The sequence below is a fragment of the Rana temporaria genome, chromosome 7 (assembly GCF_905171775.1).
Source record: "Rana temporaria chromosome 7, aRanTem1.1, whole genome shotgun sequence".
Lineage (NCBI taxonomy): Eukaryota > Metazoa > Chordata > Amphibia > Anura > Ranidae > Rana > Rana temporaria.
This window is the reverse complement of record NC_053495.1, coordinates 42,348,794-42,368,070: the sequence shown is the minus strand read 5'-3', so window position 1 is coordinate 42,368,070 and position 19,277 is coordinate 42,348,794. Positions and strand designations below refer to the sequence as shown.

The following is a 19,277-nucleotide window of genomic DNA, read 5'->3' as shown; positions in this document are numbered from 1 at the left end:
TCTAGGTGTCCCGCTATGGGAGGGGCAGGTTATGGCTCTGAAGTGACAGTCACAGGAGATTCATAAAAATAAAAAGTTATATTTGTTGAAATGCTGTAGCACCGGTGCTCAGAGTCCGAGGGGGGGGGGAGGCGACTCAGAGCCCCATTAGGTCAGCCACCCCCTGCTCCCTCCGCAGCCGCCGGTTCTCCTCTTTGAGCTTCTCCAACTCCATCTCCAGTTCATGGAGCCTGGGGGGGTCAGCCCGCTGTGACCTCAGGTGGTTGTTCTCCTCCTCCATGCGGCTTATGCACTCCTCCAGCTCTATGTACTCACGGATCAGATCCTGCTTGCTCATGTCCTGCAGGCATTCCATGTGGTCCTTCATCATCAGGAACTGGGTGGTGGTGTAAGGGGCCACCGGTGGGCCCTTGGCGAACATCTCGGCCCGCATCTGGGGCGCCCGCTGCGATTCCATCTCCTCCAGTCGCTTCTTCTCCTCCCAGGTCCGCTGGTTATATGACTTCCAGGACCTCTTCTTCTTGGAGGGTAGCTGGCGGTGCCTCTTTCTGCCCAGCTCCCTCCAAGGCCCCTCCGGCTCATGGCTGTCGCCCATGACCAGCTGACAATGGTGTTCCCTGTTGTCCGTAATAACAGATTGTACCATGAGGGCTTCGTAAGGGGTGCCCAATGGTTCTTCCTGACCCAGCTCCTGGGGATCCCAAGCCGAGTCTACACAATGGGCTGCTGCTGGTGGGCGGTACCCCGGTTGAGACCAATTTGACCTGGTGTTGTCATTCATGGGGCAATTCTGCTTGAAGTGACCCAACTGTTTGCACCGGAAGCAGCGTTGTTCGTTGTCCTCCTGGCGTGGGTAGCGAGGGCTAGATGTCATCGGTCTGTTAGGCGGTTGGTATCTAGCGGCTGGTGGGTGTGAGGGCGCCGTTGGTTGTGGAGGTTGTACCCGTGGTGTGACCTGGTTTGTCTTGCGAGTATCCGCATATTCATCCGCCAACTTCGCGGCCTCTGGTAGAGTCATGGGCCTGCGATCTCTCACCCAATCCTTGACGTCCGTCTGGATGTGATTGTAAAATTGCTCCAGGAGCATTAGTTGCAAAATGTCCTCTGCGGTGGTGGCCTGGCTGCTGTTAACCCAGTTAGAGGCCGACAGGGACAACTGGCATGCCCATTCCGCGTAAGAGTCTTTCGTGGTTTTGCGTGAGTCCCTGAACTTCTGTCGGTGGGACTCTGGGGTTACTGCATAACGAGCCAGGAGCACTTCTTTAACCCTGGCGTAGCTATGGATATCCTGATCTGGCACGGTCCGGAAAGCATCAGAAGCTTTGCCTGACAGTTTGCCTGACAATATTGCAACCCACTCTCTTCTAGCTATTCGGTGCAGGTTACATTGTCGCTCAAAATCCGCCAGGTAGTTATCAATTTCACAGTCCTTTTCATCAAAAGCTTTAAAAGCGCTAAACGGAATCTTCCTTGTGTCTGCTGTGCTGTACTCACTGTTCGGAGAAGGTGCGGCTGCTTGTTGGACTGCTGCCAGTTTTAACTGTAGTTCTGCGTCCCTTATTTGTTTATCCTTCTGTAGCTCTGCGTCTCTTATTTCTTTAGCCTCCTTCGCTAACAGGTCCATCACTCTCAGCACCACATCTGCCGTTGGGTTCGGGCCGAACCACGCTAGCTTCTCTCTCATTAGCTTGTTGGCTGGCGATTCCTCCTCCTGAATCACTGGTGTCTCCATCTCTTGTACTGCTGGCGTTGCTGCAATCCCGTCCTCCTGGTCTATCTCCATTGATTCTGCTATGATGACCCGCTTGGTTTTGTTGCTAGCAATCCTTCCACGAACTTCCAGTAGTTCTTCCAGTGTCTGCTTGGAATCCGGGTGTGAAGGGGAATAGAAGGGAATAATCCCACTGCTGCCAACCAATTGTGACGGTATTGGTATGATATCCCCGTCAACGTTCCCTTCTTCCCATAACGAAAATCACCCCAATATTCCACGAGAAGGAATATCCCTGGAGTCGCCCAGAAAGCCACACATGCCAAGCTTACTGCTGGAACAACACAGAGTTTAATGTTATAACACACACAGCTTATATGTCATTTCCAAAACTGTTACAATGACAAATCTCCGCCCCCCTCTTACACAGTGGGGGGTCTTCAATACAGCTCCTTTGAAATAAAGATATTTCTTTGAACTAATCAGTATCTAGCCGGTTCGGCACCGCATAGAGAGAGATAATTACCACAATGAAGCAATCAGCATAATTAACATGAGCCACTTATCTAATCACAGTAACCAGTAAACACAGGGCTAGAACAATTAACATTTGAAACAGGACTAGCTGCAGAAGGGTAAATACCATAACAGCCTTAAACAAGCAGGGAGGATTAAACTGAAGCATATAGGTAAAAAGTCCTTCACAACTTTCAGTGTTTGAAGTTTAATATATATTCCTTGTCTTTTTTGCATAATTCTATGATGATCTCTCTGTAGTCGGCGCTGGCGTCGATGGAATCGGTTCAACAGAAGAAGGTGCAGGGCTGCGGTGAAATCTGTTTCCTTTTACTGGTTGGTTATAATCTTGGTCTTTCTCAACACTCTGACCATCTCCTCTGAGCACTATAACCAACCAGACTGGCTAACACAAATACAAGGTACAACTATATATATATTATATTTTAAAATTCAAAAATTCTCTTCTTCTTTTTTTTTTTGTTTTAAATGTATTTATGTGAACTTTATAATGGATTGTAATTTAAAAAAATGTTTTTGTAAAGTCTATAAAAGTTTTTTATGTGAAAAATAATAAAAATTTAAATAATTTAAAACTCAAAAAATTTCTAAAATTCTAAAAGCAAATACTACTAAAAAAAAATATCACTTCTAAAACAATATCTCTTCCAGTGGGGCTGTGCCAGCACTACAAGGGTAAATTGCTCATTTTGGTCCAGAGGAACAATAAAAAAAATTCTTACCTGATCCTCTGCTCCTCCCTGCAGTTAGACCGGAGCACGGGGAGCACCATCTGCCAGGGGGGTGGAGGATTAGGGAAAAAAAACATTCTCCTCTCTCTTAGACAAAACAAGATATTAACCCTTGCTGTGCAGGTGCACCCCACTGCAAGGGATCATTTTACATTATACCCAGAGTTGGGCTTTAAAACTTGATAAATGGATGTATTTAATGAGAATGGGTTGATGTATGAACAGAAGAAACATCATTTATGTAAATCATACCTAACCTGCTAGATGTTTTCCAGTAATTCCTTCCTAGGCCAGAGGTATTCAAGTAGTGGATATTGGGTGGGAGAGCTTGTTACAAAACCTGGGCACAATCCCCAATGAGGAGCCAAAACTTGTAAAGAAGAAGTCCCCTTGTCTCTCCACATGGGGAGACTATGGGGAATGGGGATTTTAGAGTGCCAAAAAATAACCAAAGTAACACAACATATAAAATTACAAATGTATTTATATAAAGTTGAAAGTGGAGTGAAAACTCCATCAAAGGTAATATCTCATAAATGTAGACATGCAATAACCCTCTGTGCAGCACATAAGAGCTATTAGGGTGAAAAGTGTCAATCAATATACTTTTCACTCTTCTCTGCTGCACAGACACTTATTGTACATGTCTACATTTATGACATATTACCTTTTATGGAGTTTTCACTCCACTTTTCAACTTTATATGAATACATTTGTTATTTTATGTGTTGTGTTACTTTGGTTATTTTATGGCACTCTTAAATCCCCATTCCCCATAGTCTCCCCAGGGTAAACCCATTTTGTCATGCAAAAATTGGACCACTTGGGACCAATAACATTAACAGCTGGGCAATCCCATAGCATATCAAAAAAGTCCCCCTGGGATCTAAACATCTAGGGCACATGGGAAAACGGGAGAGGCGATATCTGGTAACTTGTATAGGGGGTCATGTAGGCTCTATGAAGAATATATAACTGTATAAGATGATCAGAGATCTCAGGGGATACCACCTTACAGCTGTCTAATATTTCTTCCCAGTCCCCATCTTCCATGTCCCCCACATTCTGTGTCCATCTAAATTTAATTTCATAGGCCCGCCGAGATGCAGAGGGATTACTGAAGAACATAGAGATTCATTTCTTAGAGTCCACTCCTAAATTAATGCCCAGGGTAGGAAGAACTGATAATAATTGGCTGATAATAACAGAATGATCCCATTAGGGGTGCCCGGGACAGGTAGGACTCCCCTGAGCGAGTGACCACTATATTCATTTTTTCCCCTCCCCTTCCCCTGTTAGCAAGCTCGTATATTTCCTTTAATCAGCCTACAATCGGGCAATATGAAGTCGGTTGAGGCCTTGTTGCTGACATTTTGCCTTATTTGTTGAATGTTTTGATGTTGTAGACACAGCCTTTGGTCATACTGTTAGAGTCGGTTCACACTAGGGCGACACGACTTCCAGCGCGACTTTTAGAGGCGACTCCGACACGACTTGAGCATGAACCACAGGGCGATCTGGGGCGATTTACAACAGGACTTGAAGTTGTCTCCAGGACAGGAGACTTTCCAGTGGCCAATCAAACAACAATCAGCTCTAGGGGAGGGAGAGGTTTGCCTGAGAAATGTATGTTATCTTCCTGGAAAGTCGCTTCAGTTAAGACAGTGATCAGACTTGGAGGCGACTTCCATTGAAATCAATGGGTACAAATCGCCTACAAGTCGGATTGAAGTAGTACAGGAACCTCTTCTGAAGTCGGAGCGACTTGAGTAGTGTGTATTAACACCGCTCCCATTCACTTGCATTGTTTTTCTCTACAGCGCAACTTGGGACGACTTGAGGCGACCTCAAGTCGGATCCCAAGTCGCCCCAGTGTGAACCGACTCTAATTGTATTCTATATTTGGAAAAAAAAAATCTATTGAAAGTAAAATCGTGTCCAGGGTGGGAAGACCAGGTGTTGTTTAAATGAAAGCCACAGATTTATACATTTAGAAAATTCGATTTGAAATGATAAAACATGTTGAAGCTTATATGAGATTTTAGTGATACATATATTTTAAAATAAAATAGGACACACTGTAAATTGATATCATGACAATAAGGCATTGCTAGTACTGACACAGTTGAAATACATATATATTTATTGTTACAACTTTTAAAGGATTTGTAATCTTGTATAGCTATAATACACACATCATCAACACTTTCACAACCAGATAGATGATATTTTCTAAATTCTGATAAAATCACAGAATCAGAAAGAAAATTGCATGCAATAAAATTATAATGATAGAATTCTGTGTTATTCAAACCAAATGCCTGTTTTCCAGATATAGCAAATAAGGTCCTACTGGCTTGTTTCACCTGTGAGATGTTGGTGAAGATGTACAGTCTTGGCCTTCAAGCATACTTTGTCTCCCTCTTTAACCGGTTTGACTGCTTCGTGGTGTGTGGAGGCATAACTGAAACCATCTTAGTGGAGCTGGAGATTATGTCCCCTCTTGGAATATCTGTCTTTCGATGCGTCCGACTTCTGAGGATTTTTAAAGTCACCAGGTAACCTGACAAGTATGACCTGCAAATGCATTTTTGTGGTCTTGATTTCTTTAACTCACGGAAAGTAAATAAAAAAACAAGGTAACTTGACAAGTCACTAGGTAACTTGACAAGTATAACCTGCAAATGCATTCTGTGGTCTTGTTTCTTTAACTCACGGAAAGTAAAAAAAATAATAATCATTAGGAGATACAGTATCTCACAAAAGTGAGTACACCCCTCCTGGAGCCAGGAGCACCAGTGAGGGACCTGAGAAGAGGAGGATACGGGCTGCTCTGTGCAAAACTACTGGACAGAGCAATAAGAGCCGGTTCACACTGGGGCGACTCGTCAGGCGGCTCAGCCACCTGACGAGTCGCGTCCCATTCTATGCAATAGAACCGTTCTAATAGGAGCGACACAAGTCGCTCCGACTTAGAAAAAGGTTATTGTACGACTCCGGGGGCGGCTCGGGGCGATTTGCATTGACTTCTATACAGAAGTCATTTTGCTAATCGCCTCTGAAGTCGTCTTAAGTATTACATGTTTGTTGCTTTAAAAAAAATTGACTTTACAATCACTTAAAGTTCCACTTTGGAAGTGGCCTATGCCATTCCTCTTCGTACTCCATGTAAAAGTACATGCGCATAGAGGCTGTTCTATTTGTTCTTTTCTCTCTTTTTATTTAATGGGTAAAAGTTTTACCAAATGCAGTTGCAGCATACACGTAAAGCAGCATACATCAGCTGAGCAATTCAATAAGATACAGACATAGATACAGCAGTCTCAACCAGAAGTTAACCAGAAGCATACTCTTTTCTCACTTACATCACAGGTCTCTAGTAGGGAGGAGCTCAGGCTTGTCGAATCGTAGTCTGAACCCACCTAACCAATCCCACGAGAAGCTGACATTTTTGCTGTGCAAATCATAAATGTCTGAGGCTTTCCTCTCCTAAGGACCAAGAGCTGATGTATTATAAATTAAGGCTATGTGATTTTACTTCAAGTTGCGCTGGTGCCGGATTTCTACGTTCTTTCCTCTCCCCACAAGTGTATGTATACAAGGAGATTGTATACATGCGTCTGCAGGGTGGGGAATGCCTTAGCCTCCTGTGCTTAGCCAAGTATTGTGACTTGCTTCCTGTCAGGATCGTTCAGGTGGGTTTGGACTAGGATCTGAACACACCTGAGCTCACCCCTACTCTCTATAATCCTCTAGATAGCACCAGGGAAAACTCAATGTAACAATCCACTTTACCTTCAGAAGTCTGATGATCTGCATTATGTGTTAAGTCATCATCCCACCTTACTCAATGTATTGGAATGATATGTTTTTATTGGCTGAGGTCAGCTAAAATGGTATCATTGGTGCCAATTGTTATTTATCTTAAGGCCCATACACACGATCGGATATTCCGACAACAATTGTCCAATGGACGTGTTTTGTCGGATAATCCGACCGTCTGTATGCTCCATCGGACAATTGTTGTCGGAATTTCCGACAACAAATGTTGGCTGTGCATGCTCTTAAATTGTCCGTTCAAGGACAACTCCCTTCGGACAAAAATCCATGGATTTGTCCGATCATGTGTACGAGGCTTTAAAGCAGGGGTGGCCAACCAGTGGCCCGCGGAGCCCTCTGATGTGACCCGCGACCTCCTGCTCTGGAATGGTGGTTGGCAAGCCCAGATCGCAGGTTGCGACCCGCCATACCATAGCATCAGTGTTGTGAATGAAGCTGGTGGTAGAGGAAGAAAACGGCTGCGGAGCAGAGCCCCATAAGCCGATGCATCCTCTACAGCGTCGGCTTTTGCCACTGGCGGAGTCTATGACAAAGTTCAGCTAACCCGCAGGATAGACACAGGTGCACTACGTTGCACCCACGGTGTGGGTAAACCGCAGCACATCAGTGTGAAAGCAGTCTTAGGCCCTTTTTCACATGACCAGCCCAACCAAATGGGACCCTCAATCACCTCTATAGAGCGACAGATGTCCGTTTTACGCCCGCCTACCTCCAATCTGAAAAACAGAAGGAAATTCGTCCCCTTCCATCTGGGCGGATCGGAGGGCCTATAGAGTATCCGTGATCTGTCATCCGCCAGCTCCGCTCATTGTGGCCCTCGACTGGTTACCAAGTTGCTTAAGTGGCCCTCGCTCTTGAAAAGGTTGGGCACCCCTGCTTTAGAGGAACACAAAGCGCCTTAACTGAACTGGCTCTGCTTGGTGACATTGGTGCTGGAACTGTGTAGGTGCCTCCAGGTGGGCAATCGATCCATCTGGCAGTGCCTATATACAGACAGTGCAGTGCGCCCCCTTACTGGCTGGACCAAATATATCTGGCTCTGTTCTCCTCTTGGTATGTCTCTATTACTATGATTCCAGATATGCTAAAGAGGATGATTTGAGCCCCTTTAACACAGCATGATCCTCTCTTCAAATACAAAAGTAGGTTACTATGTATAATGCTCACATACAGTCTAAGGGAGTAAGGGAAGGAAGAATTTGCTTTCCTTATGGTAATGTGTTTGCTGTTTCTTTTTCAGGCACTGGGCTTCACTCAGCAATCTTGTAGCATCCCTATTAAATTCCATGAAATCCATTGCATCTTTGTTACTCCTGCTGTTCCTCTTCATCATCATCTTCTCTTTGCTGGGGATGCAGCTCTTTGGTGGCAAGTTTAACTTTGATGAGACACAGACGAAAAGAAGCACTTTTGATAACTTTCCTCAGTCTCTTTTGACAGTATTTCAGGTAACACACGCCAATTTTTGGGGTGTATCTTTGCTATAATGTATCTTTGCTATTATGATATTATTGAAAGGGCATTCTATTACCTCTAAACATATTGCTTTCTACTAATAAAGCATTAATGTTGAACTTCAGGCAATTATAAAAAGTTTATGACATGCATTTTTAAACACAGTATATGTGCCGGTAATCTATCTTTGTATTAGCTTCATGTGTGCCCCCATAAACCAGAACTCAGCCATGAAATACATGCTTTGTGCACCACTTGGGCTTTATTCTATTACACAGTTCACATTTTAACACAGGGAGCGTGCTTAAAAAATTTGAGAGCCCAGAAATGACAAGGTCACTGTATTGACCAATAAGCAGACTGGGGGAAAGTAGGTGACCAGGGTGAATTGTTTATCTATACCAGTGAAACGAGATCATTCACCTACAGTGGCGGCCCATCCATAGGGGGCGCCTGGGCGCCGCCCCCCCAAGCTTTTGACAAAAAAAAAAGGTCACTTTAAGAGCGTCCGGGCGCCGGACACACGGCAGTCTATGGGAAGCTTCCCAGCTTGCAATCAGCTGATTGCAAGCTAGGAAGCTGATTTGCCCGTGTTAAGGGAGGGTTCAGGGCGCAAGCACTGCGCCCGCAAACACTCCCACTCCTCACTGATTTGTATGTGGCCTCCATTTCTACTTTTTGATTGGCGGGGAGTCTGAGGACGGATGAAGACTGGGTGGTGCTTTTTGCGGCCACTGCCGCGTCACTTCCGGTTTCCGGCTCACTGCTGTTGTGGAGAGCAGTAGCGTCACTCGCTATGGCAGTACGGAGCAGCTCTTCCTCCTCCTGGCTTACCTCCTCCCTGTCCTCCAGCTCCTACACATAGGCGTGCTCCAGGTGGACATCTCTCGCGCTGTGACTGCCCCCAGGTAAGCAGATTCAGACCTCTCTCTGCGAAGCCTTGACTTCAGGGACTTGTTATGCCATGTGACTTTTCTCAGCTCTGCTGTCCTGTCCTGTGTACTCCGAGGAACTGACAGGTCAGCAGATTAGTGATCTCAAGAATGTGAGGAGAGAATGTGAGTCAGCGACAGCATCAGCTTTAACCCCTACCAGGCATATGTACACGGAGGATGCAATACATGAAGGGATGTGTAAATGTGGGCAAGAGGGGGTATTGTGTACAGGGAGGATGTACTACATACAGGGGGGGGTAATATGTACAGGGAGGGGGTTAATATGTACAGGAGGGGTTACTATGTACAGGGGGGGTTAATATGCACAGGAGGGGTTAATATGTACAGGGGGGGTTAATATGCACAGGAGGGTGTAATATGTACATGGGGGGACGGGGTAATATGTACATGGGGGGACGGGTAATATGTACAGGGGGGGTTAATATGTACAGGGGGGTTAATATGCACAGGAAGGATGTATTATGTACATGGAGGCGGTAATATGTATAGGGGGGAACGGGGTAATATGTACAGGGGGGGATGGGGAAATATGTACGGGGGGGGGTAATATGTACAGGGGGATGGGGAAATATGTACAGGTGGGTGTAATATGTACAGGAGTGGGTAATATGTATAGGTGGGTGTACTATGTACAAGGAGGGGGAAAATATGTACAGGAGGGGTTAATATGTACAGGGAAGAGGGGGGGGTATGTACAGGATGATGTGATATGTACAGGGAGGGGAGTTAATATGTACGTGGGGGGGTAATATGTACAGGTGGGGGTAATATGTACAGGGGAGGTAATATGTACAGGTGGGTGTAATATGTACAGGAATGAGGGTAATATGTACAGGTGGGTGTAATTTGTACAGGGAGGAGGGTAAAATGTACTGTGCTGTGATGCTGGGGCTGTATACTCTGTGCTGTGATGCTGGGGCTGTATACTCTGTGCTGCGATGCTGGGGCTGTATACTCTGTGCTGCGATGCTGGGGCTGTATACTCTGTGCTGTGATGCTGGGGTTGTATACTCTGTACTGCGATGCTGGGGCTGTATACTCTGTGCTGCGATGACGGGGCTGTATACTCTGTGCTGCGACGCCGGGGCAGTATACTCTGTGCTGCGACGCCGGGGCTGTATACTCTGTGCTGCGATGCCGGGGCTGTATACTCTGTGCTGCGACGCCGGGGCTGTACACTCTGTGCTGCGATTCTGTGCTGCAATGCTGGGGTTGTATACTCTGTGCTGTGATGCTGGGGCTGTATACTCTGTGCTGCGATGCTGGGGCTGTATACTCTGTGCTGCGATGCTGGGGCTGTATACTCTGTGCTGCGATGCTGGGGCTGTATACTCTGTGCTGCAGGTGGAAGCAAGTGGAATACAGGTGACGGAGTGAGTATTCTATAAGGGGTGGGGCTTATGGGAAGTGGGGGGGGTCAAAAAGGAAGGGCGGGGTCTGGGGCCCCCCCATCCTAAAACTTCACCAGCCGCCCCTGTTCACCTAGCTAAACAGTGTGCCTAAGATCTGTGAACCATATAGCTGGCTGGACAGAATTAAACATGTTTTGAGGATTAGAACAGTTCCCATTTTATATGTTTTTTTGGCTGTGAACTTAGGTTCATCTTTATAATTATTAATAGATATGCTTTGTTTTTCAAATTTTCCATACAATGATACGTTTGGTGGTATTTAAAATAGTAATGTAAAATAGAGATGAGCAAATCAATACAGGCATACCCCACTTGTAAGTACACAATGGGGTTTACTATTATATACTATACTATATTTACTGAGTAAGAGAATAAAGTTGCGCTAATATCAACTATTGCTAAGTGAATACAATGAGTGTCAATAGTATTAATCAAAACAGTGAAAAATGTTACTAGGAAACAACAACACTTATGAAAGAATACACTCTGTCTAATAGAATATCACAGTGAGTTCATAATGGGTTAAGCGGAGTAGACCCATATGCAGCCCTGCAGGTAATCAGCTGGCGTCTCCTTCTCACTGCTTCTCATAGACAAAAACCGACCTTCCCAAAGATCCAGCCAGAGAACTCCAATATGTAGGAAAGAGAAAAAAGAGAGGACAAGCCTCCTAGTGCAATATTGTATAACAAGGATGGTGGACAAGGGACTACACCGACTGTGTGTACACTCACAAATCCGCCGATTGACACAGGCTCGGAATCAGGTTGCCGCTCAGTGTGATGGTCTCCTCACTAGGATCGTAATCCCGTCACATAGGCTCCTCCCCCACGCGTTACGTCACTCGGCACGTGACTTAGTCATGGGTCTCTATTGATACGCAGCTCTTATCATTTGATATTTTTTGCTGGGTTTTTTCTGATTTTGTTTTTTTATTTGGTAGCGCAGTAGTACCACTCTTTTTATATACTATATTTACTATCGTTGGAAAGCGCAAAATCAGGCTCACTTCTGCATATAAGCCAATGAGCTTCTAACCCCAGCTTGTTCAATAAAGCCTGGTAATAAAACCTGGAAGCTCATTGGTTTCTATGCAGAAGTGAGCCTGATTTTGCACTCCCCAGACATAGTAAATAAACCCTATCTTACCTTTTTTTAAGTTTAAGATTTTTTTTTTTCTGTCTTTGACCCTGTTAGGCCCCGTACACACGTCCGAGAAACTCGACGGGCAAAACACATCGTTTTGCTCGTCGAGTTCCTTGTGAAGCCGCCGAGGATCTCGGCGAGCCAAGTTTCCCCATTGACTAACAAGGAAATAGAGAACATGTTCTCTATTTGGCTCGACGAGTTCCTCGTCGGTTTCCTTGGCCAAAAGTGTACACACGACCGGGTCTCTCGGCAGAATACGGCTCCGATCGAGTTTCTGGCTGAATTCTGCCGAGAAACTCGGTCGTGTGATACGGGGCCTTAGGCCTCGTACACACGGCCGAGGAACTCGACGTGCCAAACACATCGAGTTCCTCGGCCAGTTCAGCCCTGAAGCCGCCGAGGAGTTCGGCGGGCCGAGAGCTCCCATAGAACAACGAGGAAATAGAGAACATGTTCTCTATTTCCTCGTCGAGCTCCTCGTCGGCTTCCTCGGCCGAAAGTGTACACACGGCCGGGTTTCTCGGCAGAATTCAGTCAGAAACTCGGTCGGAAGCTGAATTCTGCCGAGGAAACTGGTTGTGTGTACGGGGCCTTAGAGTCTTTCTTGCTTGGTAGCAACTGAAGTTTTAGCAGGATAGCAAGACAAAAACATCAAGGAAAACCTAACCCTTCCCATTTATTGAAATAAGTGCTTTGGTTGCTGTCTCTCCCAAATTACCCATCACTTCCTGTCCTTCGACCCCATGTCAACAGGACAGGAAGTAAGGAAAAATGTCCCTAGTGGTGACATAGATGACAAAAAAAAAAACATCAAAGTGGTTATAAGCTTTCCTGCTCTCTTCCCCATCCCCTCCACCCCCCCCCCCCCCAAAAAAAAAAAAAAAATTGGTTCTAGATAGTCTATAAAGCTCAAATATCATTGGCTGCCATGGGTGAAATCTCATTACCTTGACTTTATATCGGTCTGAATATATTTTTCTGACTTAGTCCTTTGTCCTTCTATATCCATTCCTTCTTTTGTAGGAATACGATTACTGCTTTATTTTTTTCTATGGATAGATTTTTTTTTTCCAATTATCTTTTATTCTTAGAGAATGCTGTTGTTTTATTCAAGATAACAGCATATAAAACGTATTCTTTTACCAGTAATTCAGCGCTAATGTTAAATATACACATGCACAGTTGTGTATTTTTAGAGCCATTTAGTGACTCTGAACAGAGCAAACACGGAATAGCTTTCTTTTTATAGCCACATTACTATTCCTGGTCTTTTTTAAGACCCGTAACTCTTGATTGTCTCACTAGTAATGTTATTTTTGTGTTCCATGAGATGTCTGTTTCGTGAAACAAAGCTTGATTTTATTTAGCCTGCTCTCATTCTTTCATCCACCACAATGGCTTGCATTCAGATGGATTGCACAAACGATGAAAGATCATAGAGTTAATTAGCTATAAACACAAACAAAGCACGCATACAGAGTAAGAATAGCTCTTGTCAACAGCCGTATTGGCTTCTATTAGACCAGGTAAGGAATAATTTATCTGTAATGTACTATAAAGGTAGTATCACTTGTAATATACTTTGTAGGCTATATCACTCCTGATGGGAGCCATATGGTAGGCATGCCAGCCAAAAAGCAAGTTGAACATTGCCTCAGGTGGTACTTTGTAGGGGCAGCAGGGAAACATTTATGCCTCTGGTTTCTCTTTTGCTTCTGTCTTTCATGCAGTACATTTACAGGCAGCGAGTAGTCATAATTACTGTACTTGGCAATTTTTTTTTATTGGACTGACTTTAAATACACCTCCAACTACAACCAGTGGCTATAAGTGCCCCCCACCCCATTCCTCATGTAGTGTGGGTGGGGGGGGGTGGGGGTCAGTAGGACGTGTTTTTTCATGTTTTGACCAGATACTGTATGTATCTTGGGCTGGCACCCTTCTTCCTCCTTTTTTACCCAATTGGTGAGCTAAGCCCCCCCCCCCCCCCGATCTGCACACTAGAGTTAGGCCGGCTTATCAGTAGATAAGCCGACCTAGCCGACCTAACTCTGAATCTACGCCAGCGTTTGTTTAAGCATATGCTCAAACAGAGATACGCTTAAACAAAGCTAAGATAGGACGGCTTGCGCCGTTCTATCTTAGCTTGCAATTTTCTGCTGGCCGCTAGATGGCGCTTCCATTGCAGCCGGCGTAGATTATGTAAATGAGCTTTTACGCCGATTCCCGAACGTACGCGAGCCCGCCGCAGTCGAATTACGTCGTTTCCGTAAGGCCTTAGGCGGCCTAAAGTTATTCCACCTATGAGGTGGAATAACAATGTTAAAGTATGGCGCCGTTCCCGCCGCGAGATTCAAATTTTTTACGTTGTTTGCGTAAGTCGTCCGCGAATCGGGAGTTAGGTCGTTTACGTCCACGTCGAAATCAATAGGCCTGTACGGCGTACTTAGCCACAATGCGCACTGGGAAATGTAGTCGCCCGGCACATGCGCAGTAGCAAAAAACGTCAAAAAACGTGAGGTCAAGCCTCATTTCCATACAACACGCCCCCCTCCAAGTCATTTGAATTAGGCGCCCTTACGCCCGCTCGTTTTAGGCTACGCCGCCGTAGATTAGCAGGTAAGTTGATTGAAAATCACTACTAGCCTAGCTAATTTGCGGCGGCGTAGCCTAAAAACATTAGACTACGCCGCCCTAAATGTAATCCAATCTACCTGAATCTACCTATGTGTTTCCCTGGGAGACCCTGTTTCCATCTACCCCCTCCCTCCATCCCCATCCCTCTTTCTCTGTTACTCTGAGGAATTTTCCCCAGATCCGTGTTTTCCTGTTTCCAGACTGAAAAAAATTGGGTGACATCGCAACATTTGGTCCATGACCTTACCTACCTCTTCGATAATATCTTTTGCTATACATGTACAAATTGCCTTATGGTATTGTTGAAAGTTGGTATTGGTCATGCCTTTAGGACTTATCTATTAACATTGTATTGCAATCTTTATTCTGTTCCTTCCAGTGACCATGACTTGTATATTATATTTCTATTGATTTTCGTGATGCAACCCTTTCTTAAATAAAGAATAAAAATTATATATATATATATATATATATATATATATATATATAGTCACACGTCTTTTGAGTTCAACCAACTACAGACCTGAAGTTGACCCAGAGAAAAGCATTAACCAATTTGCTCTAACAAGGAAAAAAATCCTTAAAATAAATTCTTCCTCAAAACTTTATAATTAGAACAAAGGATATCTTGGACAGCCACACTCCAAACCCATGTAGCTTTATTATAAAATGAGAAACGAGCACTACAAGCCACAGCAACGGAACTCGGGACAGCTGACACGTTTCACACTACACTTAGTGTTTACTCATAGCTGATTGACACAGAAAACACTTCTAATACATATACCAATCCTATCTGAACATGTGATCAAAAACAAGTGATGAATGAAATCCAATTAACAAGTAGATGGACAACAAATCATTAGTGATTGGAGCCTGTTGTGATCAGGGTCTGCAAGAGCTATCAGCTATGAGTAAACACTAAGTGTAGTGTGAAACGCGTCAGCTGTCCTGAGTTCCGTTGCTGTGGCTTGTAGTGCTTGTTTCCCATTTTATAATAAAGCTATGTTGGTTTGGAGTGCGGCTGTCCAAGATATCCTTTGTTCTAATTGCTACGTGCATTTCCGGCACCCTTGGTTCTTGAAAGAAAGATCACAGGGCCAGATTCACATAGGGCAGCGGCGGCGTAACGTATCGTAGATACGTTACACCGCCACAATTTTTCATCGCAAGTGCCTGATTCACCAAGCACTTGCCAATTTAAATGGGCGTGTGCCATTTAAATTAGGCACGCTCCAGCACCGGACCTACTGCGCATGCTCCATTTCTTAACTCCCGCCGTGCTTTGCGCGCCGTGACGTAATTTTTTGAACGGCGAAGCGCGTAGCGTAATTCCGTATTCCAGGACGGCTTACGCAAACTACGTTATTTTTTAAATTTCGACGCGGGAACGACGGCCATACTTTACACAGCAATACGATTGCTGTGTAAAGTTTAAGGCACCAAAAAAAACGACTAACTTTGCGACGGAAAACTAGACTAGCGGCGACGTAGCGAAAAACTGTCGGGGATCGCCGTAACTCCTAATTTGCATACCCGACGCTGGTTTACGACGCAAACTCCCCCCAGCGGCGGCCGCGGTATTGCATCTTAAGATCCGACAGTGTAAAACAATAACACCTGTCAGATCTTATGGCTATCTATGCGTAACTGATTCTATGAATCAGTCGCATAGGTAGAAACAGAGATACGACGGTGTATCAGGAGATACACCGTCGTATCTCATTTGTGAATCTGGCCCACAGTTCATTAGACCGGCCTAAAGCGGCTATCTCTTTGTTCTCAAAACGTTATAGTTTAATTTTAAAGCTAAACTCCAAGCAAGAAGCAAAATACAGCATTCAAATACATATAAGAAGCTGTTTACCTGCCTAGGTAATTGTGTTTTTCTCTCCAGTCCTTAAGATTTAGACAGCTCTACCAGACAATAGAAACAGATAGTGACTTTCTGGGATATTGGTCCTTTAATGGGGGAGTACCATTATCCCTTTTATATTAAACAAGTCCATACAGTGACACACATCCATCTGCAGCTTGCACAGTGGCATTTCCTAGCTAGAACTAGCGTACATGAATTAAGTAATGAAATAATAACATTTTCTATCCATAGAGATAGTCTTGAAGCAAAATATTGTCGATTGTAATAATTTTCTTTTATAATGATTATACATTGATTATGTTATAATTAACTATGATTATGTCTTTTTAGATACTAACGGGGGAAGACTGGAATGCTGTTATGTATGATGGTATTATGGCCTATGGTGGACCCGCATCTTCAGGAATGATTGTCTGTGTATACTTTATCATACTGTTTATCTGTGGTAACTGTATCCTTCCTAACGGTCACAGTGACTTTTTTTCTGAACTGATTTTTCCAACTGTATTCTGAAACACTGGTATATGGTTCTTCCAGGTCTACATAGATGGTCATGTGTATTGAAAGGTATTTGTAAGGAGCAACTCATATTTAAACAGTAGCAATCTGCCAACACATACATCATACCTCCCAGTTTTAGGCCTTGAGAATGAGGGATGCCTGAGGGTTCCAACCCGCTGGCCTGTTCAGCTGAATCTCCTGGAGAACAGACCTGGGATGAAAGAGTAGCTTTTCTTTCCTTTCACTTGCCTTCATCAACGCCACTAACTGTGCTGACTGAGCGTGGCGCACTGCGTCGATTGATTGGTGGCTTCCAGGGAAGTGGGCGCAGACAGCTGACAAAGCAGCTTGCAGTCAACGCACAAAGTGTCAGTCTAACTACATTGGACCTGCAGCAGCCACCCACATGACAATCGGCAGGATTGTGGGAAACAGCCCAGATCAACAGTGCACTGGGATTTTGTTGCAATCCCTGGATAGTCTTGGGGAATCTGGGATGGGTGGGAGATATGCATGCATACTGTATACTGTATACAAGTCCTTGGGCAGTAAGGCCCTTTTTTTACTATTTTGTTGAGATTGGCTGCTTTTAACCACTTAAGGACCCCCCACTGTATATATACGTCCTCTTTTTAAACATGGATATCTCAGTAACGGCAGCAGCTGCTGCCACAACTGAGATATCCATGTTTTCAGCGGGCGGCCGTGTAAACGATAACGGCGGTCTCCGCGGCGGATTCGCCGCGAGATCGCCGTTATCGGTGGCGGGAGGGGCCCCTCCCGCCGCTTTTCCGCGCCCTCCGCCGCTTACCGGAGCCGTCGGTAGCGGCGGAGGACATCCGATGCTGCCGCCTGGAGAGTGAGGACTTGAGTGAGGGCAAGATGGCCCCCACCCGTCCTCATAGCTCTGCTGGGCGGAAGTGACGTCAAAACGTCAGTCCCGCCCAGCCTCTTAAAGAGACAATTTTTTTTCTGTCATTTTTTTAAATGACAAATTTTCCTTTTTTTTTTTTTTTTTTGCATTTAAGCCTAAATATGAGATCTGAGGTCTTTTTGACCCCAGATCTCATATTTAAGAGGACCTGTCATGCTTTTTTCTATTACAAGGGATGTTTACATTCCTTGTAATAGGAATAAAAGTGATCATTTTTTTTTTTTTTAATATTTTAGTGTAAAAAATAATAAAATCAATAAAATTAAATAAGAAAACAAAAAAATTTTTTTTTTTAAAGCGCCCCGTCCTGACAAGCTCGCGTGCAGAAGCGAACGCATACGCGAGTAGCGCCCGCATATGAAAACGGTGTTCAAATCATACAAGTGAGGTATCGCCGCGATCGTTAGAGCGAGAGCAATAATTATAGCCCTAGAGCTACTCTGTAGCTCAAAAAATGCAACTTATAGAATTTTTTAAACGTCGCCTATCTAGATTTTTAAGGGTAAAAGTTTGACGCCATGCCACGAGCGGGCGCAATTTTAAAGCGTGACATGTTGGGTATCATTTTACTCGGCGTAACATTATCTTTCACAATATATAAAAAAATTGGGCCAAATTTATTGTTGTCTTATTTTTTAATTCAAAAAAGTGAATTTTTTCCAAAAAAAGTGCGCTTGTAAGACTGCTGCGCAAATACGGTGTGACAAAAAGTATTGCGATGACCGCCATTTTATTCTCTAGGGTGTTAGAAAAAAAAAATATATAATGTTTGGGGGTTTTAAGTAATTTTCTAGCAGAAAAAACTGTTTTAGTCTTGCAAACACCAAATCTGAAAAACACCTGAGGTCTTTAAGTGGTTAACAAAGCCTACCAACTTAGGTGTCTTTCTTCTTGATGCTATTAAAAAATGACATGTTGTTAATTTAAAGATATTTTAAAATTAGCTACCCTGGAAAACAACTGCCTTATCAACCCCTAGAACAAGCTGAAGTTAGAAGCTGATTGGCTACCATGCTCAGCTGCACCAGATTTTGCTCTCTATAGTTTCAGTAAGGGCTCTTTCACACGGGCCGACCGTTTTCGGGCTTGCTTTGCTCAGCAGGGATCGTTCCGTCGATCCCCGCTGAGCCGACAGATGACAAGTCTGTCTCTGCACACCGTGCAGGGACCGACCTGTCAGAGTGCCGCTCTCCCCTATGGGGGATCGGATAACGACGGACCGTAGAGTCCGTTGTCACCCGAGACAATCTGCCAGATGGATGGAAAATAGGGTTTTCCTCCGTCACACTTTGGCGGGTCGGATGTCAGCGGGCATGTCACCGCTGACATCCGCGGCTGCTGATCGGTCCGCCCGTGTGAAAGAGCCCTTAATCAACCTCTGAGTCAGCTGACCCCTTGACAACAATGCATTACCCATATGTCTGATATTCTGGCTTTGCAGCTGTCGTGTTAGGGCCCCTTTCACACGTACGGACCGTATGTCCGCATTTTCATCCGTCCGTTTGCAGATGAAAACGGGACATGCATGGGTCCCT

General features: G+C 44.6%; 1 protein-coding gene across 1 annotated transcript in view; it reads left to right on the top strand.

Annotated features, from left to right (window-relative positions):
* CACNA1D (calcium voltage-gated channel subunit alpha1 D) overlaps positions 1-19,277 on the top strand; it is a 462,312-nt gene that overhangs the window by 274,501 nt on the left and 168,534 nt on the right. Inside the window, exons 12-15 of the mRNA XM_040359270.1 lie at positions 2,489-2,649; positions 5,312-5,537; positions 8,060-8,267; positions 16,638-16,758. Of these exons, the coding sequence (XP_040215204.1) occupies positions 2,489-2,649; positions 5,312-5,537; positions 8,060-8,267; positions 16,638-16,758 (716 nt within the window). The remainder of the gene's footprint in view (positions 1-2,488; positions 2,650-5,311; positions 5,538-8,059; positions 8,268-16,637; positions 16,759-19,277) is intronic.